The sequence below is a fragment of the Macaca thibetana genome, chromosome 18, assembly GCF_024542745.1.
Source record: "Macaca thibetana thibetana isolate TM-01 chromosome 18, ASM2454274v1, whole genome shotgun sequence".
Taxonomy (NCBI): Eukaryota; Metazoa; Chordata; class Mammalia; order Primates; family Cercopithecidae; genus Macaca; species Macaca thibetana.
The window spans coordinates 62,392,599-62,418,854 of NC_065595.1; the positions used below are offsets into that span (position 1 = coordinate 62,392,599).

The window sequence follows — 26,256 nt, forward strand, 5'->3', positions numbered from 1 at the left end:
ATGTGTTTATTTTCTTGCACTGTGTCTGTCTCTTTAGAGTTCCTTTTCATTAGTTGGTGTGGCTTGCTTTGGTCCCTGTCGTTCACACTGGCGGCTTTCCTCCTATGTCAGGTGATTTTGACTTTGGTTCACATTTAATGGGGAGACACTAGATAGAGTTTCATGACTGTGGGCATCATTATAGGGTCAATTTGAAGAATCCTTCTATCTCCAGCTAGAGGTATAAGCAAGTGGCTGGGAGCTTAACAGAGGATGGGGACTGTGAGCCTCCTTATTTAGGGAGCAGACTTTCACTTCGTGTTTTTAGACTGGTGTCTTACTCCTGTCTTCCACTGTAGCTGGTATCTCCATGGTTTTCAATCCCCCTGCCTCAGTTTCTCTGTCTAACCCAGCCTTTTTCAACCAGGGTTCCAAAGAGATGTAAACCCTGATGCCATTCTATTGTACGGAATGAACTAACTTCTCTATATCTAGAATGGAATTAGCTCTGTATCATCCTGAGGGAAAATAGAGAAAGTAATCACTCAAATTGTTTTCTCTTGGGCTTCTCTTCTGGAACATTGGTTAGGAAAGGCTGTTGGAGAAACCACCTCTCTCAGGGTGTTCTGGCAAACCTGCCTTTGTGGGGGGGGGGGGCATGTATTTGATCTGCCATATTTATCTTAGTTTTATTTTTAAAATTTTTAGTTATGTGTACAGAGTAGATGTATATATGTATGGGGTATATGAGGTATTTTGATACAGGTATGCAGTGTGTAATAATCAGGGTAATGGGGTATCTATTACCCAAGCATTTATCATTTCTTTACAAACATTCCAATTCTACTCTTTTATTTAAAAATGTGCAAAAGATAATTGCTGACTGCAGTCACCCTGTTGTGCTATCAAATACTAGATCTTATTAATTCTGTCTAACTATATTTGAACCCATTAACCACCTCCACTGCCCTTCTCCCCAGCTTAGTGAGGCTGGAGTGCAGTGGTGCTATCTCGGCTCACTGCAACCTCCACCTCTTGGGTTCAAGTGATTCTCCTGCCTCAGCCTCCGGAGTAGCTGGGATTGCAGGTGTGCTCCACTACACCACGTTAATTTTTTTTTTTTTTTTTTTTTTTGGCAGAGATGAGGTTTCGCCATCTTGGTCAGGCTGGTCTCGAATTTGGGGGCTCAAGTGATCCCCCCGCCTCGGCCTCCCAAAGTGCTGGGATTACAGGCTGAGCCACTGCGCCTGGCTCGCTTAGTGAGTTTTAAAACAAAACTGGACAGCAGGTCAAGATGCAGTCACTGATTTTTGTTGGGTCCTAATCGCCGGGCTTTGGAGCTCTGGGCATTGTGGGCACCAGACTGATGGGGGCGGGGGGATGGCGTTGCTTTGCCAGCGGTTCCTCAGCCAGACCCGGGTATTTTTAGGCGTCCTGTGGACGGTCGGGAGGGGCTTCCTGGAGGGCTAGTTCCAGGAACGAATTCAAAGGAGGAAAGGGCGGCAGCTTCCGGCTGCTTCCCAAGAGGACTGGGAAATGCGAATCGGGAGGTTCCTCCGTTGTAAGTCCCTTCGGCTGGCGACGTGGGCGCTGTGGCTGTGGCCCCCGTGGAGCCTGAGCCCTCTGCAGCTGGCGGGAGAGGCCGGGGACCCTGGGGGGAGCGTGGTTCAGACACTGCGGGGGCCGGTGGCATCAGGTCCCTTTCAGCCCTTTGCGATGCACCCATGGTGTCCGCGCGCTGTGAAACCGGGAATTGTTGGGTGCGGGAGCCAAACCGGTTTGGAGAGTGCAGCCGTCTACGCAGGAGAGGCTGGAAACCCCCCAGCCCTGGGCAGGGGTCCCTGGCGGCTCCCGGGTGACCCACGGCGCCCTCGAAGATGCAGGCGGACGCCCGCGTGTCCTGCTAGCGTGATGTCGCGGGGGTGGCCACGGAGTCCTCACGGGGACCCCACTCGCCGGGGCTCATGGAGGGGACCCCGACGGGGCGTTCAGGGCTGAGGTTTCCTAATCCCGTGTGTTTTTTTCTTTTCCCCGACGCCCAGCGGAGGAGCCCTCGGAGGCACCCTCGCCCCCGCCACCCGCAGAGACCCCCAAGGAGCCGCCGCAGCCCGAGCCCACCCCGCCAAGGCCCAGCGGCCCCGCAACCCCGGAGGACCCTGCGCGACGGCCGCCTGCGGGCCAGCGGCCCGTCCTGCCCCAGCGGCCCGTCCTGCCCCAGCGGCCCCTGCAGCCGCGGCCCCCCGAGGAGAGGCCGCCCCTGCCCGCCTGGCCCGGCCGGACCGCGCGGCCCCAGCTGCCGGGCTCCACCGGGGTCATCATGGAGACCGGCCAGGCCGGGCCTCCCGCAGGCGCGGGCGTGTCGGGGCGGGGCCTGCCGCGGGGTGTGGACGGCCACACCGGGAGCGGGACCGTCCCCAGCGCGGAAGGCTTTGCGGGCGCACCAGGTGAGGCCCAGGGCTGCGCGGGGAGGAGCATGGGGAGAAGTGCGGGGCTCGTCCAGACCTTCCACCTGAGCCTCGGGGTCTGCTGAGGGGCTTGGCGGGCCGGGGTCCAGCCTTCAGGGGACAAGTTCAGAAGTGCAGCTTTGGAGGGATGCCGAGGCCTGAGGGATCACTCATGCCAATCCAGCACGCGGAGGCTGGGGCGCCTCAGGGACAGTGCAGTCGTCCATACCTAGAATGGCCCGGCCGGCTGGAGTACCAGTGCCACATGGCAGCTCACTGATTCCCAGCAGGAAGGATCTTGGAAGCCACAAGGGTATTGGGAGCTTGGGTAGGAGCAAAGCAGGTGGCACAGCAGCCTGGCTAGGCAGGAGGGCTGTCAACCACAGGCTTTGGGACTCGGGGCAGCTTCCTGAGCTCTCTGAGCTTCCTTCAACCACGAAATGAGGAGAGTGCAGGACCTCAGAGGGTTACTGTGAGGATGGAGAAAGCCCAGTTCAGTGCCCCACTGGGAAGTGCTCCCCATGAGTTGTGAATGTCCACACCATTACTGTGATGGTGACAGTGGGGGTGGTGTCACAGTACAGAGAGGAGCAGAAGGAAGTGAGCATTTGTGGGATTCCCACCACGAGCCAGGGACTGAACCGCAGCCGGATCTCCTGCACCCCTCCCAGCTGCACCATGAAGCCAGTGTTGTTTTACAGATGAGGAAACTGAGATTTGTGGCTGTAACAGATAAACAGATGACCCTGAATGCGGCAGATCATGTCACCTGCCATAGATACATGCATAGAACAATGCAAACCAGTCCCCTCTGAGTCAGACCAGGCTGACCATCAGGGACATGCAGACACTGGCAGGGCTGGGGTCGTTCCCCATCAGTGATAGCCTGATGCACCCGTGGCCCCTGATGCCCATGGCTGTCTGGAAGGCCGGGTCACTGCTGAGAAGACAAGGAGACATTTTCTCTCACCAGCTCTCTTTTTTCTATTCCTTCTAAGACACCTGAGCTGCAGGGATCACAGCTCTTAGGCAGATGTCCTGTGTTTTCCAAGATAACACTTATCTTCCGTTAGTTCCATGTACCATGGATGCTTAGGCTCTCTTGGGCTATTTGTTCACTCATTCATCCATCCATGCACCCTTGCATGCATGCAGCACTCACCCATACATCTATCTGTGCATCCCTTCCATCCATCCACCCATCCACCCACCCACACATCTATCCATGTATCCACCCATCAACACATCCATCCACCCATCTATGCATCTATCCATCCACCCACATATGCATCCTCATATGCAGAGGCTGGGGCACCCCAGGGCCCCACGCACCCATGTATCCATGCACATATCTATCCACCCACCCATGCATGTGCACATCCCTCCACGCATCAAGCTGTGCACTCTTCCCTGCATGTATCCACTCATCTATTTGTCCCTGCACTTATGCACCCACCCATCCATGCCTCCATTTGATAAGGACTGTGTTCAGTCTAGCTGAAGAGCCAAAGCTCTTGAACAGATAACACTGCTAGAGGGCAAATGTTAGCTGGCTTGTGTGACTCTCTCAGTCGCAGAGAAGTCTCCAAGGCTCTAGCACCCATCTCTTTCTTTCCTGCAGCCAGCTTGCCCTCAGTGCCCTCTTCCCTGCCAGGGATAAATGGGCTAGCGAGGAAGCAGGGACAGGCTGGCACAAATGTACCTCTGCTTCTAGGAGGGCAGTGACAGTGGGTGCCCTTGTTCTATGTCTCTTTAATAGTGAAGACTCGATTTGAACTTGTGACGGAGGAGCAAAGAGAAAAAAGGGCTCAGAACAAGGAGCTGGTGCTTAGGATCTTGTTTGACATGCCATTTCCTTTTTGTTTTTCAGGATACCCAAGGTCACCTCCTGTAGCTTCCCCAGGTACGTCTGCTGAGAGACCAGGGGCAGGAGGAGCAGTCTCCTTGGTGGCCTCTGCCCCTCCTCTGCATGTCCTGCCTCCTCCCTCCAAGCTATTAGCACAGATCAAGCCTGGGCCCAGCCCTTCCCCACCCACCAGCACTGGGACAGCCCTCAGCTGACTACAGTGGACTAAATTCCCCAAGGTTTGCTCCCAAGAGAGGGTCAGAGTCAGGCCCAAGACGAGGAATCTTCCTTCCTCCATCATCCCAGCTCATTGAGTTTCCCAAGGGGATCACTGGGTGGGCCTCTGCCCTTGTGTGGTCCTGATGAGCTTCCTGGGGCTCCGGGTTTTATTGATTTATTAGTAAGGAAGCAGCTCCCTAGATGATGATGCACCCACTGCCTGGCCTGGCCTCCTAACATGTGTGCTCATGAGTGTGCGTGCACACTCACACACACACACACACACCCCCATCTCATATGCTTACATGCCCAGCCTCACACACACCCTCCTAACAAGAGCCTGTCCAGCTTCTCAGATTCCTCAGCTGTCCTGCCTGCTGATCTCAGACAGGGAACCCTCTGGCTCTCGGGCGTGAGGAGTTTGCTTCACCACTTTGGGTGAAATAAAATGGGCCTGACACGTAGGCTTCAGTTTTCCAGGCCCTCCCGCTAGAGGACAGAAGCATCCAGGTCAATCCATTCCATCCTTTCTCTGCTCCAGGAGCTCCGGTGCCTTCTCTGGTGTCTTTTTCTGCGGGCCTCACCCAGAAGCCTTTCCCCAGCGATGGGGGCGTTGTCCTCTTTAACAAAGTGCTGGTGAACGACGGGGACGTTTACAACCCCAGCACGGGTGAGTGAGTGAAGGGAACTGGTACTGTGTCCTCCTCCTACCCCAATGCAGGTGGGACCCACCATGGCTGGCTGGTTTCCAGGGTCCCGTGGGCTCAGGGAGGACGCCACCCTGGAGCAGATGCCTGAGTGGGCCTGCACTCCTCTGCCCCACTCTGGGCTTTCATGTAGAACGTTTCCCGGCTCGAGGGCTGCAGGCTGCATGGGTGTGTAACATTTTCTAGTGGTGAGGTCAACACGCCAGTCCTCAGTGTTCACCACTGGGGTTGCTATTCATTTTTTATGGCAGTTACGAGGGCTCTGCCAGCATAGCCCACCATGCCCTGGCCACCTCTGATAGCCACCGTTGCGCCCGTCTCTCTCGGGCTCTGACAGTCGTCCTGACACCCTGGGCCGACAAGCAGGAGGCTCCCTCAGGGTCTCCTGGTTTATGAACAGAGCCAAAGGACTGCGCTCCCCAGAGGGCTGCATGCTCCGCCACACGGTCCCTTCAGCTGGGAGCCTGAGTCTACCTGCGGCGCCTGGCGGGTCCCCCTGCCCCAGGTTGTTTCTGGGGGTCCCAAGGATCATGGGTATGGAGTTTACCTCTGAGTTCTGTGTCCATCAGCATCCACCTGGGCTGGGCTGCTCTGCCCAGACCGAGGGCAGCTTCAAGGAAAGCAGGGCCCAGGGGTGCCTGGGCCCATCAGGACAGAAGCCCAGGCAGGTGTGGGGAGGTCCCCCTGGCCCGGGGTCTTTCCTGACCTCTCTCTGCCCTCAGCAGTCGCTGTTCTGCTTCCGTACTGTGAACAGGGCCTCCTGGAGCGGGGCGGGGCGGGGCAGTGGATTTCAGGGAGGCTTTGACACTCATAAGCCACTGGGAGGGAGGGAGACTTGGTTTCCTTCTTGGTAGTTTTTAGCCACCCCCAGCCTCACATTTGCCCTGTCTGGTCACTGTCTGGCTAAATCCCATCTGTCCTTAGGCAGTGGCTCTTAACTGTTAGATTAGCAAGCCTAAGTTACCTGCAGAACTCAAGAGAAATGAATGATGAGTGTCCCGGGCTGATGAGGCTGAAGCTCGGCATCTAAGGCAGGTCAGGGTGAGAGGAATGCTGCTGACTTTCCCCCGCCGTGTAGCTTCCTCCGGGCCCCGCAGGCCTCCAGGCCTCTGCTCAGAGTGGCAGCGGCCTCTGGGATCAGTACGTCCGTGAAGGGGAATCCATATGGGTCTCAGTGCTTGCCGCGTCAGAAGAAAGAATCTGACCAAGGGGCATGAGGCAGAGTGAGACTGAGGCAAGTTTTAGAGCAGGAAAGTACACTCGTAAGACGGCCGGGTGGGTGACGAGAGATTCAAGTGCGGTCTGACCGGTGACTTGGGGTCTTATACATGGCATGCTTCCGGGGGGCTGCGTCCCTTTCCTGATTCTTCCCTTGGGGAGCCGTCCACATGCACAGTGGCCTGCCAGCGCCTGAGAGGGGGCGTGTGCGGTGTTTCCTGGAGTTGTGTGCGTGCCCACGTGACATGTTCTTCCTGTACCAGTCAAGTGCTCCCAGGAGGTCACACAGCAGTTAAACACCATTTAAACGTCATTTTTTGCCTCTTAATGCGCATGCATGAGCTTCATCGCCCAACTCCGGAGATCTTATAGGGAAGCCGCTGATTACCAGCTTCAGGTTGTCTATTGGGCGACTGCCTTTCTGTGGTGCTGGCTGCGACCAATCATTAATTTAGAGAGACAGTTAACAATTGCGGGACCATCATCTGATGGTTGCCTGACACTCCTAGTTGGGGTAGGGGCTCTCCTGCCCTGCTTCCATCTGCCTGACTATAACAAGGTCACCCTCCCCAGGTCACTCTGCACTGCCTTGGCCATAGGGATGGCTCATCTGCTTGGACAGGTCGGGTGGTGCTTGCAGGCAGGGACCGTGACCTACAGTCTCGCATTCCCAGAGCTCCCTCTTGTCTTGCATGGAGCACGTGCAGAAAGGAAATTCTGGGTGAACTGAGCGAAGCTTCACCACAGGTGACTCTGAACAAAGGTGAAGGCCACACCTAAAACGCAAGGGCTGGCGCTGGCCTCAGGGCCAGGTGCCTTAGGAAGCCTCTGAAAAGCCCTCAGTTACTTGCTGTTCAAAGTTGGGAAGGGGACTGGGTAGCTGGGCCTCTTCTGTCTTCCAGAGCAGACTGAAGGCCTGGGTCCCTGAGAACCACTTTTTTTTTTTTGTTTGTTTGTTTTTTTTTTGAGGCAGAGTCTTGCTTTGTCGCCCAGGCTGGAGTGCAGTGGTGCCATCTCGGCTCACCGCAACCTCCGCCACGTGGATTCAAGGGATTCTCATGCCTCAGCCTCCCGAGTAGTTGGGACTACAGGTGCACACCACCATGTCCGTCTAAATATTTTTTGTATTTTTAGTAGAGATGGGTTACCCATATTGGCCAGGCTGGTCTCAAACTCTTGACCTCAGGTGATCTGCCCACCTTGGCCTCCCAAAGTGCTGGGATTCCCACAGGCGTGAGCCACCACAAATGCACAGTACCACTCTTTTTAGCTCCTGGGCCCTCTGTTTTATGTCCACTCTTGGCTTGTGGCCAGTGGCAAGGTCTGGTGTCCACTGCGGAGCCCGTGAGTGATGGCCATTCCTGCCAGCATTTGGTGTTGGCACTGACTCTCCCAGCTGTGGGGTCACCTACAGCTGCTTCTGCTTAGGAAATAGTGACATGTACAGATCTTTCCACCTTCCTCACCTTCAGCCACCACTTCCTTTCCCACCCCAGGCCCAGAATGTGTGGGTCATGGGCTAAGTATCAGTGCTCACTTCTGGCCACTGCCCAGCGTGGGGAGAATGGGCCTCTTACAGGAAGAGCCTGGCACGGCCCTGGGGTTACATGGTGCTGTGTCTGCCTCTCCCTGGGTTGATGGCAAGCTTCGTTTTCATTGGCCCTACCTCATGGGTATTCTGCCCAGCAGCCAAGCTCTGAGGCTGACTTTAGCCCTTAGGTGCTTCTAATAAGGGAGAAATGCTCCAAGAGGCATTCTTAGGTCCGTGGCAAAAAGTGGTATGGGCTAAGGTGGCCTCTGCAGCACTGGTAAGCTGTAGGGGATGAGCATAAAAAGCAGCTGAGGTGGGCAGCCGGCTGCCATGGGAAGACAGAGATGGCTCGTCTCCCAGGCCCAGGTTATCACTGGGGGGCCACTTACTGCCATGGCAACGGCTGTGACTTTCTCCCCGCAGGCGTCTTCACGGCTCCTTACGATGGGCGCTACCTGATCACAGCCACCCTCACCCCCGAGAGAGACGCCTATGTGGAAGCAGTGCTGTCGGTCTCCAACGCCAGCGTGGCCCAGCTGCATACCGCGGGGTACAGGAGAGAGTTCCTGGAGTACCACCGCCCCCCAGGGGCTTTGCACACCTGCGGGGGCCCGGGGGCATTCCACCTCATCGTGCACTTGAAGGCGGGAGATGCAGTCAACGTCGTGGTGACTGGGGGCAAGTTGGCTCACACAGACTTTGACGAAATGTACTCCACATTTAGTGGGGTTTTCTTATATCCTTTCCTTTCCCACCTCTAAGGTGGCTGGGGAGAGGTCAGGGGAAAGATAGTTGTAAAAACTCTAAAGCTTTAATATATTCGGTTTTGTATGTAATGGAAGCACGGGGCTAGAGTTTTCCGCCTATGTCCCACCACCTGTCCCTAACATAAAGGCCTTCCCTCGCCGTTGAGGCCACCATGCCTTACTGCATCCGGCCAGGCTGCGAAGCGTGAGGCACATGGTGAATGTGGCCACTGACTTTTCTGTCACTAACTGGACAACTGGACGACTTGGAAAGGCCTTCACCTGTATCTACACTCTGGCAAGCTCAGACCCAGGGCCCTGGACTGGGTCTGAGCTTGCCAGAGGCTCCGTCTGACTGTGGGCTGGGAGGAGGGAGGCAGGGAGAGCTGGTCACTGTGGCCGGCCGTCTGTCTGGACACTGCACGCAGAAGTTGAAACACTGAAGTGCCGAAGTGGCCCGTGCCGCCGCAGAGACCCTGACTTTAGTGTGGGCTGTTCCACGCTTGGTTCACCATTGCTGCCTGGGACTTACCTGCTCACCCGGGCCTTGGCCCAGCTGCAAATGGGGATACGTTAGAAACTGTTCCCAAAGCTTGTCGGGCTCCTTAAATGACATGTACAATTTAAGTGCAAAGACAGGGAGTGTCAATAAAGAGGTAAAGCCATTTCCAGTTACTTTTGTTAAGTGTGGTGCCTTCCGGATCAGGAACTGTTGCTAAAAAGCAAACTGTAGAAATTTGTTTCAAAAAGGGCTACAGAAAGTAATCCTGAATAACATTAATCTCAGCTACAAAACTGTTACCCCTTCGCATCCAAGCTGTACACTTGGGTTTTGTTTCTGGCTTGTGAAGACGGACCAGATGTGCACAGAGGTCAAGGCCCCATGTGATCTGCAGCTGGAGCGGCTCCTCTGGGGATGCTGCACTCAGACCCCACAGCAGCTGCCCAGGCTAACGGAATCCCTGCTGCTTCACTGCACCACTCTCCAGCAGCCACAGCTCGCCCAGCGCTCGGGTTTCTAAGCAGCAGGAGGCTCAACCTAACGCTGGCCACACGCTGACAGCTGAGCCCATCTGAGAACACGGCATTGTCACACAGCGAGACGCCTCCACTGAGGGGAGGCCCAGGAGTATTGATCTGTCACCAGTGGCCACAGAGACCTCTCAGCACCCTCAGTTCAAGGTAGTCTCTGTGGATCAGGTTGGTAAACCCTACTGGTTAATCAAGTCCCCCTGGGGAAAGGTTTGGACAGTAGAAACAAGAGCTGCAGTTTCCTTGGCCCAGAAGATGATCTTACGCTGTAAAAAATGCTTTAAGAACTGTTTGCAAATGAATTTACAGAGTGGCCACTGGACACTTTAGAGTTCCTATTTATTTATTCCCCCAGCCACAGCTAGGTAAGATATGAGCAAGAACTAAAGATTAGCCATTTTACTATTTAAAATTTGGATCTCTTTGTCCAGGAGCGGGAGGCAGAATGGCATCTCACCCCGTTACCACAGCTGGGGAACTGGCTCAAGGGAGCTGTCAGAGTATCCTTGGCTGTCCTAGGAATGACTCATGGAAAAAGCCCCAGTGTAGCAGTGTCTTCAGGACAACCCAGCCGCCACGAGCCATCGCCCTCTCCCCTCACGCTCCTTTTGAAAAGACCGCACTCAGCGCCCAAGGGGATGTGCTCAAGAGCTGCAGGGGCAGGGCCCAGGCAGAAGGTGGGTGGTGACTACCTGCTGCTTTCCCTACTCCGCAGAAGGGTCTGGAACATCGGGTAAAACCCAGTCCTCCTGTCAGTGCGTCTCTACTCACCAACAAAGGTGAATCTCAGCTCTGTGTATTCAAGACGGGCAAAACTGAATACGCCTCATCACGGCTGGAGCCTGCCTCTACTTTGAGATAAAGCAGGATGACAGCTGGATCCTGGTCCCCTTAGGAGACGTCTTTAGAAAGGGAAAGGCTGTCTTTTTGTACAGGCAGCAGAACAAGGTCAGCTGAGCTTAAGGCTGTGGGGTTCGGAGCAGCCCTTCAAGTCATCACCCCTGAAGTAGCATGCCTGGGAGTCAGAGGCATACCAAACCCTGAGACATAATCGGGAACAAGTTCACTACTTTTTTTTTTTCTTTTGAGATGGGGTCTCACTCTGTTGCCCAGGCTGGAGTGCAGTGGTGTGATCTCGGCTCAGTGCAACCTCTGCCTCCTGGGTTCAAGCAATTCTCCTACCTCAGCCTCCCGAGTAGTTGGGACTACAGGTGCATGCCGCTACGCTCGGTTAATTTTGTGTATTTTAGCAGAGACGGGTTTCACCATGTTGCCCAGGCTGGTTGCGAGCTCCTGAGCTCAGGCAATCTGTCCACTTCGGCCTCCCAAAAGTGCTGGGATTACAGGTGTGAGCCACCACGCCCAGCCAAGTTCACAACTTCTGATATCAAGTTGTTGCTGAGAAAAGGTCAGGACACTTCTTAAGTAGAGGACTGTGACATCCCCTCCACCTCCAGGTAACACTGACAAATGGCCTCATTTACATGATTAAAAACAAAATGGTATCGTCAATAAATGCAAACCTTAAACTGCATTTGAAATTACTTCCTGGTTGGCATGTTAATCTAGCTTTCCCAGATGACTAATTTTCTCACAATTTATGTATTTGCAGCTTGACAGGGAGTATTTGCGATTGGAGTCACTGAAGCTCATGCCTGTAGCTTGGAAACCCAGCTTTGCACATATCCACACCACAGCCCCTTTTCAAACATAAATGTGTATTTTCCTTATACCATCCTATAAATGGGAAGGGAAGGACACACGCCAACTCCAGTGGGTGCAGGGCCCAACAGAAAGAAGCCACGCACAGGCACATCCTCAGAGCTCAGGGATGCAAAGTCCACTGCTCCCCTGAAGCCCTGAAAGCTGCTCTGGGTAAAGACCATTTCCTTTGTAACCAATTTCCCTGAGCTCTTGTTTTGTGTTCCTAAAGACCCATGGTTGCCATCACGTCATGGCGGGGAGGCATGAAATGCAAAACGTTTCCATCCTGAACACACGCTCCTGCCGAGGGCCTTTGGGATGCAGGGTTCAGCACATGCTGCATCTGGTAAGTGCCCAGCAATCTGAGAGGACAAAAGGTCAGTATTTAAATAATAATGGTTTTGATCAAAGTTCCCTCTGACTCTGTGATGGAAACATCAGGATTGATTGCTAAATCGTATCCACCCTGAGGAACGGTTTAAGGAAAGGTGGGGTGTCCAGGGGCCCTGGACAGGACTCCCAGGGAATTCAAGGGCTTAGGGATAGGAGGTAAACACAGCCTCCTGGACAGCCGCGAGACCACAGCACAAGTCACTTCCTGGCAGAAGGTACAAAGCAAGAGGTTAGTTCCTGGGGGTGTAGCTGTACTTCTGGAGCCAGGTTTTAAGAATAAGCAACAAAAAGGAGCTCCTCCTGTAGACAAATTTAAGTGTCAGCAACGATCAAGATACTAATTTATGGAAATTACCAATTTCTGGCAAGAATCTAAAAAGATGGTTTCAATGTCCCCTGAAGAAAAGAGCCGAATGCATTCAGTGTATGTTCGTTTATTGTTGTAACATTTTGTTTTGAACATCAAACACTGCACCAAAATATGAGCCATTCATCTTGCGACAATTGCTTTACTGTAACTAAGAGTACTGTACTGATGTTTACAATTAACTTTTGACAACTTAAAACTTATTAGTGACGTTGCCGTCTAATAATCAAATACTTCATCATAGGCTGAACATAATTATTAAAAGAGCAAAGTTTCCCCTCCCTTTCTTTCAAACAAAACCAAAAGAGTAGTTTTCACCTGGAAAGAGCACTTACTTCAGGAAAAGACTCAATTTTTAACCAATTTTATTAAACCCTGGAAGCTCAAAAACATGGGAAAACATCACAGGATAATAAACATGAAACTCCCTGGATGTCCGTTTTTGCCAATTTGCAAAAAGTGACAGAGCCGCCTTCTTTGTTCTTTAAAGGGTTGGCCTGCACCCACAGTGCCAACTGTGGAAGGGCTGTGTGCAGGCCCCAGTCACAGGGGCTATTCAGGGCCAGCACTTCCCAGTCATCCTATCTCCTTTGTCCCTCGCTTGTTCTGTGACTTTGAGCAGCTTTCATTTTAGGACATCCCATTTTTAAGTTTTTTCTTTTTCCAGCTGAAAACTATGCAGATGTTTTTGGACAGAGCAAAACGCAACACAGTACCCAAACATGGAGGCAGCCTGCATGCTCCAGGTCTACACGAGCACCTCACAGCCGGACAGGAGGCAGACAGCAACTCACACAGGACGAGCCTCAGCACACAGACAGCAAAGCAGATACGAGACTTAGACTGAACTGCAAAGAGGGAAAGGGCCACTTCACCAATGGAGTAACTGAGAGAATAATGACTTAAGAGCCCAATCTGCCTGCCATCTCCCTGAGCTGTCACCCGTCACTGAAGATAGCGCGAGGGTGATGCTTCAACTCACCATCCTAAGGGTTTGTGTACAAACACACTCGAGGGCATCTCTTTCACAGAAAGAACAAATGGCATTTGTACCAAATGGCAATGGATTTTCAGCACAAACTTAATACTTTCCTAACACTACAGCAATAGTAATCATGTACTTTCAGCAAGAGGGACTCCTTTAAACAAGGAAAAAGACTCACATTAATTAGCCTATGTACCCACTGGATCAATCTGTGTAGCAACAAAGTCTAGTGCTAGCAGACACAGGGACCAGCTACCCTCAACACAGGGCCAGGAGAGCCGGGGCCTAGACTGAACCCTCTAAGAAGGCCCATGTGTCCAAAGAGAAGAACTGTCAAGAAAAAGAAACTAGTCAAAAACTCTTTAAAGGACAACCTAAAAAGGATTAAAGATGTATATTGATTTTTCAGTACCATACATATGCAAAGAAGTCCTACTATAAGCTCAGTTAAGCACATAAAGCTCTCATTCTTCCTCTAAATAGAAGGCAGTCAAGAGGACACACAGATGGCAGCTATGAAATAAGGTGGCTGCATGGCTGCTGTACTAGAATTTTAATTCACAAACTGGGTAGAACTTCATATAAACAGAACCCAGGATCCCTAACCTACTGTACATAAATAACCTCATTAAACAAATAGTCCTTGTGAACTATTTAAACTGGGGGAAGCTTTGCATGGGAGAAGGCTCATGTGGTCCCTTCTTTGGGAACGTGAGCCTTCCCAGGTTTTGCCACTGAGAACTGTGTTTAGGGGATTTCAACACTGTCTCTGCATCCAACAGCACTAGGAAAAATGGCTGAAATCAGTCAGGGACTTTCAACTCTCCAATCTGGAAAAATATCCACCCCTATTTATCTCTAGATCAGCATTATTTTAGGTGAAGCAAACTAAAACATGTAGAGGTTGCACTAGAACGGCAGGGGCATGAAGAGTTGGCCATGAGACCACCCCGAGCACCAAGCCTGGATCTGCAGATCCCTCTCTGCTCAGGAACCACCACGTCCTGTGTTCTCGCCCATGGAGACCAAGACCTGGGGTTGGTTCTGGGCTCGTGCCAGTTCTCTCGATTTTACAGTGCAGCTCTGTCAACACTCAGCATACCAAAAGCTCTAGAGCAGCTTATGGCACACCTTTCCCTAGTGCCATCTCTTCAGATGTGATGTGAGCTCATTACAACCGCATCAGTAAATGGAGCTACCATGGATACTTTAGTGAAAATACACAGGCACCCGTGTCCCCATGGGGTCTCTCAGGGCTGGGCTGGGGACACTGCTCGGGGTCAGTCTGCTCCATAGGAGCTCCAAGATCCCTCTTGGACACGGTTTTCACGGGCCCGATTACAGGGCGTGATTCCAAAAGCCAAAGTCACACACTGCTAGCCAGTGCCTTTAAGCAGCTTCACTGTGCTTCCCTGACAAATCTGAATCACGGAATTTTACAAGTCCTGTCCCAAAGCAAGACGTTTTCCAAAGGCCCGCACCAGGCAGCAAGCAGAGGGATCCAGCGCTCTTTCCAGGACCCACTCAACTGCGTATCTGCATTTCTGAGGTCTCCTAAAAGCAGAGTTGTTTAGGGGGATGGGGGGAGTTTGGTTTTCCTTAAGACCCACCTTCCCACTGTTATTACAGACATCAAATATATCCCTGTGAGACCTGTTCTTCTGGTGGGGTCTAAGAAATAAAGGGCTCGTGGAGTCGTCACAGATGAGAGGAGATACTCTGTGGGGATCTTTCCCCAAAGAGGGCCAGGTTTATGGGACTGGGCTCAGTGGCTCTGGTGCATGGGCCCTATGGGGGGTGGGGGTCCTGCCCAACCTGGCCCACTGGAGCCGCTGACTTCTTCAGTGTAGCAGGAAATGAGGCGCCCAGAGAAGAAACGTGCACAGGCAGCTTCAGCCAGCATCACTGACTGGGCCTGCAGCAGTTCAGGGACCCTGACAGCCCCAGTTAGAGAAGCCACCTCAACTGCCCAGTGGAAACTGTAACGCTGCCCTGTGTGCAGTGGTTTGGTCCACTCTTTTTTAGCTGCTTTTCTCTTCCTTTAAAATGATGCAATGGAAGTAGCCCCTAGCTCACAGCAGGAAACGTGTAGCAACCCACGGAGGAGGGATCCCAGGCCTCCAGCCCCAGCCCAGTTCCTCCCTTCTCCTTCCAGTTGCTGAGCTGCAGACCTGCCGAGCCTCAGCAGCCAGCCTGGGAAGGCAAAGGAGGGTGGTGGGACCAGCTCCAGGAGCGCCTGTCCCCGCTGGGGAAGGCTGGTATCCGAGGTCAGCAGAAGAGCCAGCCACCTTCCCTTGCTGTGGGGAGGGGGACCGAGCCCTGCCCACCCACTGAGGTGCCGCCTCAGGACAGGTCATCCAGGTCCACTTCAGGGATCGGGTCTCGCCAGTAGCAGAAGGAGCTGAACTCCGGGCAGGGAAAAGCAGAATTCTGCTCCTTACTGAGAAGGGGGAACACATGCTCCACGAGCTCACTCAGCCTGTGATACCTAAGAGAAGGGTTGGGGAAGAGGCACAGGCTATCACTTCAAGATCGGTCAAAGGCACAAGACGGGGGGCTATGAAGCTGTCACTCAGATTGCTCAGACGGGCAGGTTCAGAGGCAGGCCCCAGTCCCATCCCAGGGCTCAAACTCCCTCTTACAAGTCTAGGAGAACCAGGGACCCCTCGAATAGTTATTGTGAAAGAGCGATACCCACAGAGATGTAGTGATCCTTTGATTGGGGCCTGATCTCAAGGATCGATCGGGGGGAAAGGGACAGGGTCTGTCTGTCCCCAGTTGCACCCATGGCTGCAGGGCGCTGGGCTGAGAGCTGAGAATGTACTTACGATGACTTGTTTCCTTTGGTTCTTTCTTGTATTAATTCACCCTTGGGGTTCACGGTGAATATTCTACAGTCTGGAACTCCAACTTGTGTGTAGGCATAGACATCCTGCAGAAGAAAATAGCAAGCAGATTCCAGGGAGGAGAACTCAGGAGGTGCTTCTCAGGCTCCTCGTGAGCCAGCAGCGCTGCACACACAGACTCGACAGAAAACGTGTGGAGGCGGCACAGTGCCGTTGCCACCGAAACTGAGCTTTAGACAAACATAAACTACAGAGTGGTGCTTGGAGAGTCAGATAACTTGGGCAGCCACCAAAGGGAGGCCAGGGGCCCTGGTACAGAAAAGGCCAGGGAAGCCACATCTGCTCACCTGAGGCCCGATGGCCCTGCAGAAGGTAGGCAGGTTGGGAAGTGTTAGCAAAGGGCCAGCACTGACCCTGGCTCTGGGGTGATCTAAGGACGCAGCTTAGAACTGCTTAGAAGAGGAGCCGGAGCTGCCTGAGGATATGGAATGGCAGCCGCAGAAATGATGGAAAAGCATCCTTCGTATAAATTCTGGGGCAGATCTGCACCTACAGGACCTCCCCAGTTGCTACAGATATTTGGAACAGGTCAAGTGAAAACTGAGCCAGCAGAAAAGACGCGTCATTTTGCTTACAAAACTGCTTTGAGAATTGGGAGATGGCTATGCCCCACAAAGTACATCCCTCTGAATTTCACCCGTATCAGAACTCAGAGCCCAGGCGATACTCACATTTGGACGGTTTCCAAAGGCAGCATAGAACGGCTGCTTGGACGGGGCAAACAGATTCTTGATATCATTTAGACACTCAATTTTGAACTTCTCTGGTTTCTTTTCTATCACTTCTCTAAGAAAAAAATACAAATACAATCACCAATCTCAAAATGGTCGTTTTTCCCCAGTGAGTGGTTCTAAAAAAAATTTTAGTGCTCACAACCACCCAATTTCTTCAATCCTTTGTAACTGGAATCTTTCCTTCTCCTTATTTGCCAGTCTAATAACTATGAAAATTTGAGTGGAAGTTTAGGGAAGGAGAAAACTTGACAGTTTCTAGAACCTTTCTTCACCAGGCCCACCACATGGCAGGTGAGCAGTTATGTGGTAGGACACCACCAGGAACCAAAGAACTGGGAGAGGCCTGGCAGCTCCAACATCTGACATCTGTTCCCACACATCCCCCCACCTTGGGCCCAGCATGTGGGGCAGCAAGTTGCCTGCCGGAAAGGTACCTGTGGAAGGCGGAGAACAAACTGCTGGGGGATAGCATCAGGGGGCCCCGGGGCAAGATCGTGCCCTTGTCATTGACCCAGTGCAGGTAGCCACGGGTCATGTCGGCCATGCCAATGGCACGGGCCGAGCAGTACAGAAACTTGTAGCCGTTCCTGAAAGAAAATACACCCTGTTAGCCCACATGTTCTGGTTAAGAGGAAAAACAATAAACAAAAAACCCTGATACTTTTTTCTTTTTTGTTTTGTCTCACTCTGTTACCCAGGTTGGAGTGCTGTGGTGCCATCTCGGCTCACCGCAAGCTCCGCCTCCCGGATTCAAGCAATTCTCCTGCCTCAGCCTCCCAAGTATCTGGGATTACAGGCATGTGACACCATGCCCGGCTAACGTTTATATTTATTAGTAGATACAGAGTTTCACCACGTTGGCTAAGTTGGTCTTGAGCTCCTAACCTCAGGTGATCTGCCCACCTCAGCCTCCCACAGTGCTGGGAATTACAGGTGTGAGCCACCATGCCTGGCCCACGCTTTTCTTTTAAAAGATCCAAATAAAGTTCCTCTCGTTTACTGTGAAAACCAAATTCTCAAATTTAGTAGGAAACTGCTTAGGATTATAAAGGTTTCAGCTTTCCATGGAAAACATGTGGGAAAAAAATGGATGTACAGGCAACTAAGGATTATGTTAAATTTCTAAGTACTGATATAAAATGTTCGGCATCTAGTCCATGAAAACCAGATTAGAGGACAGAAAAAACCTTGGACTATCTTTAAATTACACACTGTAAAGAAAAAAATACAGGGGATCTTATTTATAAAGGCAATGTGCAAGATGCAAACCACTCCATCAGACAAGAAGCAAAATTATACCCAGGTAACTGACATACTCGTAATTTTCCTATTATGGCATTCTCAACTAATGCTGAAGACACTGAGATTCTTCAGATCAATGTAATATATGTATTAAGAACCCACAAAGGCCATGGCACTGCTATCTTCCCCGCAAAGGGTGCCACAAGAGAGAGCAGCCCATGCAAGAACTATTTCCCCCATGCATGCGTGCACTATCTACTCAAAGAAATACAATTTTAAGGCTGGGTGCGGTAGCTCATGCCTGTAATCCCAGCACTTTGGGAGGCCGAAGCGGGGGGTATCACCTGAGGTTGGGAGTTCGAGACCAGCCTGACCAACATGATGAAACCCCATCTGCACTAATACAAAATTACGTGCCTGTAATCCCAGCTACTCGGGAGACTGAGGCAGGAGAATCACTTGAACCTGGGAAGCAGAGACTGCGGTGAGCCAAGGTCACACCGTCGCACTTCAGCCTGGGTGACAAGGGCAAAACTCCATCTCAAAAAAAAGAAATACGATTTTAAAATACCCAGAAAATAAACCAAAAATGAAAATCAGCTATCTTGTTAAATTCTAGCTAAAAAAATAACTATTGTTCTAGTTATAGATGTAGGCAGTGCCTGAAACACAGCACCATGAGAATTAACTGAGATGACACAGGTAAGACACATGGTTCGATGTCAATGCCAGGGGCACACGGCTCCCACACCATCAACAGGAAAGGAGTGAGGAAGACGGGGTGCTTCAGCATAAACACATGGCCTGTGTGGACTGAAGACTTACACCATTGTTCTACTGTTCTTAAAGCAAGCTTCCAGCTCACCAGAGCGAGTTAACATGTGGGGAGGTACCTACTCATTGATGGAATGGTAGAGCTTTGCTATACCCTGGTGAGTCCAGTCTTTGCCCAGCTGTGGGAGAATCTGTCCCAAAGCATCCGACCTAAGAAGACGGTAGAAACAGGAAAAAGGTATCAGGAATCAAACACATACAGTGTTTTCCTATTTGGTTGACTATCAGCTGCCAATAACTAATTGGTGGCGGGACACTCTTGAAAGGGGTTTAATCACAGCTTCAAGCAACTGCAAGGCCGTCCCATGCAAGTGCACCCACTGAGGCGCTTCTGAAAGTGGAGTCTCATGAGAACCAGATGCGTGTGTTCGGAGGTAACTGACCACCACACGTTCTCTTTTCCTCTACCCTAATGTCAAAGGGCTTCTTTGTTTTCATATCAGAATTGAAACCAAATAACTAAATCTTTCCCAAAGTGATTTTTGACATTTGTTATGCACCCTCACCATCTCCTCCATGCAAAAAAATGACCCCATGTGGACGATACTGGGGACGCCTCAGGGCATATGGCTTATAAAATGCCTTGGCTGAGGGCTTCGAGCCCAGGTGAGGAACTCCCCACCACGCACTGCCTGCCCCTCCCTGGGCACGGGGCTGCTCCCGGCCACCCACCCGAAGGATTGAGCTTACTTGGTTATTGTCCCATCAATATCAGAAATGATGATCTTGTCATTCCAGTTCCACAGGTAAATGGTCCCTGCACAGCGACAGGTGCCTTGATACTGGGTTGTAATACTAAACACAACATCATTTGGGCCATCATGGAGCTTCAGTTTTGCCTTTTTAAAAAGCATAAGAATAAAGAAAATCAGCTGAAAACATACAGTTTGAAACGATTTAAACATTTACAGAACAACAACTTGTGTCTCGGAATCCCAGCAAGAGGCAGGATGGTTTCCGTGGTGTTAGACACAGCCCACCCTGTGCCAGGCACAGCTAACAACACTGAGGGAGCCACTGCCTGAACAGTATTTTGGAGTTCCAAGGACTTCTCTGAACCTCCACAAGGCAAAAGGTCTACTACTCTTCTTCCATAACTGAGAATTACTGCTTTAGCACAGCCTGCTCTGGTCCCAGCAAGACCTTTTCATACCGAAAATGGGTCAAAGTCAGGGTGGGAAATAAGAGAGGAGAAATTGTGTCTAAAATGTCATTTCTCTATTGCTGTGGCTCCTAAGAGACAGCACCTGGCTCAGCGCTGGGTTAGCTGTGTACGACTGACTCTCAGAGATGGAGGAGGAAGGAGGTCTGGGGTGGGTGGCAGGACCCAAGCCACAGGTCCCCCAGGTGGGCCTGATAGCTCTTGGGGGTGGGGGTTGTGGTTCCACTACGGATAGGCATTGACACGACCATGCCGTGTGGCACGTATGCAGCTGGGGACAGGTGGACAGAAGAGGATGTGCATCAAATTAAACTGTTACTAAAATAAGTCCTACTGGACAACGCGGATCACGCAAGACTCACGATCTGGTCTGAGGACAGGCGCAGAGACTTCTTATATGAAGTTGTGCTGCCGTGGCTTGGGGGCTCGGTGGGGATGGGGTCCACTGTGATGGACTCTTCAAGCTCCTGTGACCCCTCATCACTCGAGGAGTCATTCTCGGCCGGCCTGTTCAACATTAGCCCAGTTACGGAAGAGGCAGCACGGCATTTTATTGATGAGAGCTTTTCTTTTTTTTTTTTTTTTTTTTTTTTTTTTGAGACGGAGTCTCGCTGTGTCTCCCAGGCTGGAGTGCAGTGGCGTGATCTCGGCTCACTGCAAGCTCCGCCTCCCGGGTTCACGCCATTCTCCCGCCTCAGCCTCCCAAGTAGCTGAGACTACAGGCGCCCGCCACCACGCCCGGCTAGTTTTTTGTATTTTTAGTAGAGACGGGGTTTCACCATGTTAGCCAGGATAGTCTCGATCTCCTGACCTCGTGATCCACCTGCCTCGGCCTCCCAAAGTGCTGGGATTACAGGCTTGAGCCACCGCGCCCGGCCTGATGAGAGCTTTTCATTGAGGATCATGAAAATAAAGATATCCTAAATCCTTTCTAGGAACGGGTAGAGTTATCCCTCCTGCCATTCTCCCGTATCCACAGCTCTTCGTGCCTGGAATACTCATCTTGTTAACTGATAAGGCCACTTGCGTAACTGGCAAGTACTTACTTTCTGACTGCGACCCGCTGTTTTCTGCTATGCCCAGTGAATGCCAGAAGGTCTACTGACTCTTGTTGAAAAGGGTATGTATGTTTCACAAGGTACAAATTAAAGAAAACATAATCGTCTACAATGATTTAACAAAACTTGGGGCTGGGTGCGCGGTGCTTCACACCTATAATCCCAACATTCTGAGAGGCCGAGTTAGGAGGGCAGCTTGAGCCAGGAGTTTGAGACCATCCTGGGCAACATAGGGAGACCTAGTCTCTACGAAACATTTAAAAATTAGCCAGGGGTAGTGACAGTTGCCTGTAGTCCTAACTACTTGGGAGGCTGAGGCAGGAGGATTGCTTGAGCCCAGGAGTTTGAGATCAGCCTGGGCAACATAGCAAGACCCTGTCTCTACAAAATACAAATGTAAAAATCAGCCAGGCATCGTGTCCCACGCCTGTAGTCCCAGCTGCTCAGGAGGCTGAGGCAGGAGGATTGCATGACCTGAAGAGCTATGATTATGCCATTGCATCCCAGCCTGAGTGACACAGTGAGACTCTAGAAAAAAATCAAAAACTAGTAAGAAAGATTTTAGACACCCCTTAAAAGATACAGGATGGGGGCTGGTAAGGGGCAAGAAAATAAAACCTCAGCCTTAGACACTAAATGAGACAGGCAAGGGCTGGGAGAAGCAAGCATGCACCGGCCTGGGGGAGGTGGACAGGCAGAAGCAGGAACAGGGTGTATCGAGAGCAACTCCTCTCAGGGCTGCTCACCCTCACTGTCCAAAGAATGCTATTTCTTCCAGGAAATGAAATCCACCCAAGCCAACCTTCAGATTATTTTTTATGTCTCCCTGTGGCTCTGGATGGGATGCAGGGGAGCAGGGGCACCGGGGACTACCCGCTCCCATACGCTGATGCCACGGCTCCACAAGGAGGGAGGTGTTTATTTTTCTAAGCTGGTGATGTTTTTTAGAAAAGCAGTTGTCATGTGCTGAGTGGCACAAATACATCACATCATGTCATATCTGTAGAAGATGTTCCCAAGAACTAAAAAAGCTGCCAAATCAACGTAGAAGTAATGGCCCTGCGAGGAGGGCCTGAGTGCTATGAGCTGGGCAGAGGACAGGGCACCCACCTGGCGCTGGCCGGCTCCTTGGAGCTGGATGGCAGGTCACTGGCTGGCGGTGCCTCAGATTTTCCCTCCTTCGATTCTGGCAGCTGTAACAGCAAGATGATAATGGCAACATGCAATTTTTTCCCTACAGATAAGCCAAGTGCATCAGCAGCCCTCTCTAGGAAAGAACACAACTGCTTTCTGAACCCACAACTTAAAAATGCTCAAAAACCAGACTCTCTACTCTGAGCCAAAGAATTAGAAACCTAAGACAGAAGTCATGTGCTTCTACGCAAATCACTGTCCCTACAGACCCAGAAGTAAAGCATTTTAAGAGCACCATTTCAAGTCACAAAACATAATACAAGCGACCCACACTTGTTAGGTCCCCAGCTTCCTTCTCCTCAGCGTAACTCAGCGTGTTCAGAAGGGACTGAAAGGCAGCCCCCCCCCCCTCATGCTGATGTGGATATGAACTTGGTTCAGGCATGACTTCCCTTCTGACATTTGAAAAACAGGTGAAAACTCCCTGAACCCTCTTTTTCAGAAGGTGTTGGGGAAAAAACTTGCTCTGCTGCATGTTTAGTATGGTTCTCTGGATGAATTTCCATGGAGACCTGGTGGGACAGATTCTGGTTATTTGTATCTGGAGCTGTGCAGGGGGACGACAACCTTCTGCTCCTATCTGATAGGTAATGCAATGCAGTAGAAAGAGCACAGGCTCTGGAGTCAGACTCGAGGTCTTGCTCCAGCTCCATCTCTCACCAGTTACGTGACTTTGTGAAGCACCCACGTTTCCTTACCTGTGAAATGGCAACTCCAGCATCTCTAGTGCTGAGCTACAGTAAAGGACCAAGGTAATGTATGCAAAGCACTTGGGACAGCACCTGCACATCGTAAGTGCTCAAAAATGGAAACTGCTATATGGTAAGATCGCACTATACAGTCCACATTCCTGTGCCTGACAAAAAGGTTTTTTGAATAAATGAAAGATTCTTTCAGCCCATGGAAATGATGACCTCTAGGTCTGTTACCTGTTTGGTCATGCTTTCTCTCTTTCGCCAAAACCACCAGCGACCAGATTTCTTTGGCATCTTGTCTTTGACCCAGGACTCAACTGTGGCCTGAAAACAACGAAGCTGGGTTAGTTTGGGCAATCTATTGGCCACACAGCACCTACTTTCTATGCTAGCCTGAAGGACAGGGCCTTACTATGGAATGTGAGAATGTGAGCAATGCTCTCTCCACACCTCCCAGACTCCTCTAGTGTTTTTAACACCTCCGAGAGACAGACCCTGTCCTACTTTCATGGCACAGCTTTGTGACAGCTCTGTGGCATGAGACCACATGGTCTGCTATGTAGGACCTTAGGGGCTGACAGGTGGGCAAATCTAATTTATCTATCTTTGGAAAATGTGGTCCTCATGAGTTAAGAGGACCAACTAGGCTGATGATGTCTTCTTGGTGGACAGATTAAAAACCAATTGTGAATTTGTATATAACACCATCTGCCCTAACCACACTGATGTCAAGCTTCTCTTGGCTACATCACCTTCTTCTTGCTGCTTCTTCCCATATTAACGGGAGAAAACGTTTTTTTCATTCATGTCCATATTTAACTTATGATTAGAAAAATCTCTCAACTTTTACAGACCATCAGAAACTAGTATTTATATCTACTAAAAATGAAATAAAGAAGTGGCAGCCCTGCTAATTTCCTAGAGTTTGGGCATGAGATATTTTGAGTGGGTACATATGACTTTGATCTTTTATATTAAATATTTAGCTCAAGTAAAACTTTGACTAGTACCCAGGTCAGAAATATGCACACATGGATTTGTGTAAGTACTGGACGCAGTGGATGCTTTCGGAAAGGCAGCAGATGGTGGATCGCCTCACCTTAGGCAAGCTCTTCTGGAATACTTGCAAGCTAAGGATCATGGGAGCTGCCAAAGCCCAGTTATAGTAACTGTGAGAAACAAAAATTGTGCAAAACCATTACACAGTGAAAGTGAGCAAGAGAGAAGGGGAGGGAATGGGGAAGGGAGAGAGGAGAGAAGTGACACATAAAATTGCTCATTCTTTTCAATAAAGATGATTAGCTAAATTTTTTGTCACATGAATCACAGCTTCAAGCACAACTTCTCTGAACAGAAAAGCCGTAAAATCTATCAAACAGAGTAACGTTTCAATGCTTCATTTAAAAATAAAATTGAAGCTTTACTTTCACTTCAAAGTCATTGCCCAGTGGCTAATTTATATGAGATGACAAGTTTTGTAAGAAGGGAAACTTTGATAAGTAACAGTTAAAAATGGCTTGTAAAAAAACGGCAAGAGTATTTAACAATTATAAAAGCTGGAGTATTTACCGATTATATATCCTTATTACAAGGTTAGGATTGTCTATAAGTCCAGGGTTTTCTGCAAATTCATGATAAGTAATGATATGCTCCATGAATTTTTCTGCAATGTAAAATAATAATTAATTTGGTTAGAGATTATATAAATCCCTATGAGATTATTATAATACTCTGTGCACTGCAGAAATCGCAGGCTAAAATCATCTTTCTAAAAAAACTAATTTTTGAATATTCATCAAAAGCAACATGTCAAATGCTTTTTTCCCCCAGGACAAGAAAAAACACTTCTTTTCTATTCTCCTTTTCCACTGTCTCCCAGTGAAAACAAACAAACTAGTAAAATGGGACACGCCAGAGACTTTCAAAAAAATACATACAGATGTGGCTAGAGAGGGATGGAAGACAAACACAGACAGACAGACACACACCCACACACACACGAAAACTCTTAAGTTCTATTCTCAGAGGAAGAAACTTTACTGGCAGGCAATGGCATAACTGGGGAATAATCTTACAGCTTTAGCAAGCTACATTATATCAAAACGTATCTTAAAATTGTTTGGGCCAGGCACAGTGGCTCATGCCTGTAATTCCAACACTGGGAGGCCAACGCAGGCCAATTACTTGAGGTCAGGAGTTATGGACTAGCCTGGCCAATATGGTGAAACCCCATCTCTACTAAAAATACAAAAATTAGCCAGGTGTGGTGGCACAAACCTGTAATTCCAGCTACTCGGGAGGCTGAGGCAGGCATGACAATCGCTTGAACCCAGGAGATGGAGGTTGCAGTGAGCTGAGATGGCGCCACTGCACTCCAGCCTGGGTGACAGAGCAAGGCTCTGTCTTAAACAATAAAAACAACAACAACAAAACACATATCTTACGATTGCTTGGAGAATTAAAAACAAACAAACACACAAACCCTAGAATCAGGCTCACGGTCTGTGAAATAAATCCAGAGTGCTTACAGAGTGAATGAGGGCATCCCATGAATTTTTGTACCCTGTGCCTAAACCTGTATTCTCTCAGATCTAGGCTAACAGAGACACTGCTCACTTGGATTGTTTCTCCAGGCAATGTGTGTATTACTTACCTTTACTTCCATTTCTGCCTCTTCCAATAAACTCTACCAGACTACGTCACCAATATTTAAAACAAAGGTGTAACTTTTATATTTTACATATTTTGTATTTCTCATTCCCTCATATATAATTTTTTAAACTGAACATTTAGGAGGATTACAAAAAGAATGTGACCTATTTAACTTTGTCCCTAGAATGAACCACAGGCCATATCACACTTTAAATTTCTTGCAAAATATAAAGCAAACAAACAATGAAGAGACAGAGAAGACACATAATGAGCTTCCTGTGACCCTGGAAAGGAAAGACTTCAGGAACACATGGTCCTGAGCCTCTGGCCACACCGTCCGCCACATCATGCCTTCAGTTTCTCTAAGGGAAAGGGAAGACAAAAGATGACAGTAGTCATGGGAAGAAAATATTTCCTTAGAGGAAAATCAAACAGGGGCCACAGGCCAAACTGAGAAATACTAAGAAGAGTTCAGTTCAAAAAGGAAGGTTAAAAAAAAATGCTGATGAATTGAGGACAGATGCACACGGCACTCAGCCCAGCCTAAACGCGTCCTGACATCTCTGCTAAACTCCCTCTCGACTCCTGAGCAAGCTTTACTCTTGTGG

The 26,256-nt window shown here is 50.2% G+C and overlaps 3 protein-coding genes across 10 annotated transcripts in view; 2 read left to right on the forward strand and 1 right to left on the reverse strand.

Moving 5' to 3' along the window:
- EMILIN2 (elastin microfibril interfacer 2) overlaps positions 1 to 9,365 on the forward strand; it is a 60,758-nt gene extending 51,393 nt beyond the window's left edge. The window contains exons 5-8 of the mRNA XM_050767434.1: positions 2,022 to 2,423; positions 4,294 to 4,326; positions 5,030 to 5,158; positions 8,368 to 9,365. Of these exons, the coding sequence (XP_050623391.1) occupies positions 2,022 to 2,423; positions 4,294 to 4,326; positions 5,030 to 5,158; positions 8,368 to 8,705 (902 nt within the window). The 3' untranslated portion in view covers positions 8,706 to 9,365. The remainder of the gene's footprint in view (positions 1 to 2,021; positions 2,424 to 4,293; positions 4,327 to 5,029; positions 5,159 to 8,367) is intronic.
- The window catches only part of LOC126941171 (myosin regulatory light chain 12B), a 392,918-nt gene that overhangs the window by 25,557 nt on the left and 341,105 nt on the right, over positions 1 to 26,256 (forward strand). The window lies entirely within an intron of this gene.
- Positions 12,245 to 26,256, reverse strand: part of LPIN2 (lipin 2) — a 105,520-nt gene continuing 91,508 nt past the window's right edge. For 6 of the 7 annotated variants that reach the window (XM_050767458.1, XM_050767455.1, XM_050767459.1 and 3 more), the window contains 11 exons: positions 24,566 to 24,659; positions 24,096 to 24,165; positions 23,231 to 23,320; positions 22,218 to 22,300; positions 20,412 to 20,556; positions 19,578 to 19,726; positions 18,951 to 19,037; positions 17,246 to 17,398; positions 16,749 to 16,863; positions 16,000 to 16,103; positions 12,245 to 15,659 (listed from right to left, as the gene is read on the reverse strand). In XM_050767458.1, the coding sequence (XP_050623415.1) occupies positions 15,515 to 15,659; positions 16,000 to 16,103; positions 16,749 to 16,863; positions 17,246 to 17,398; positions 18,951 to 19,037; positions 19,578 to 19,726; positions 20,412 to 20,556; positions 22,218 to 22,300; positions 23,231 to 23,320; positions 24,096 to 24,165; positions 24,566 to 24,659 (1,235 nt within the window). In that variant the 3' untranslated portion in view covers positions 12,245 to 15,514. Of the gene's footprint in view, positions 15,660 to 15,999; positions 16,104 to 16,748; positions 16,864 to 17,245; positions 17,399 to 18,950; positions 19,038 to 19,577; positions 19,727 to 20,411; positions 20,557 to 22,217; positions 22,301 to 23,230; positions 23,321 to 24,095; positions 24,166 to 24,565; positions 24,660 to 26,256 lie in introns of those variants that run through there. The other variant, XR_007721114.1, reaches the window with a different exon arrangement.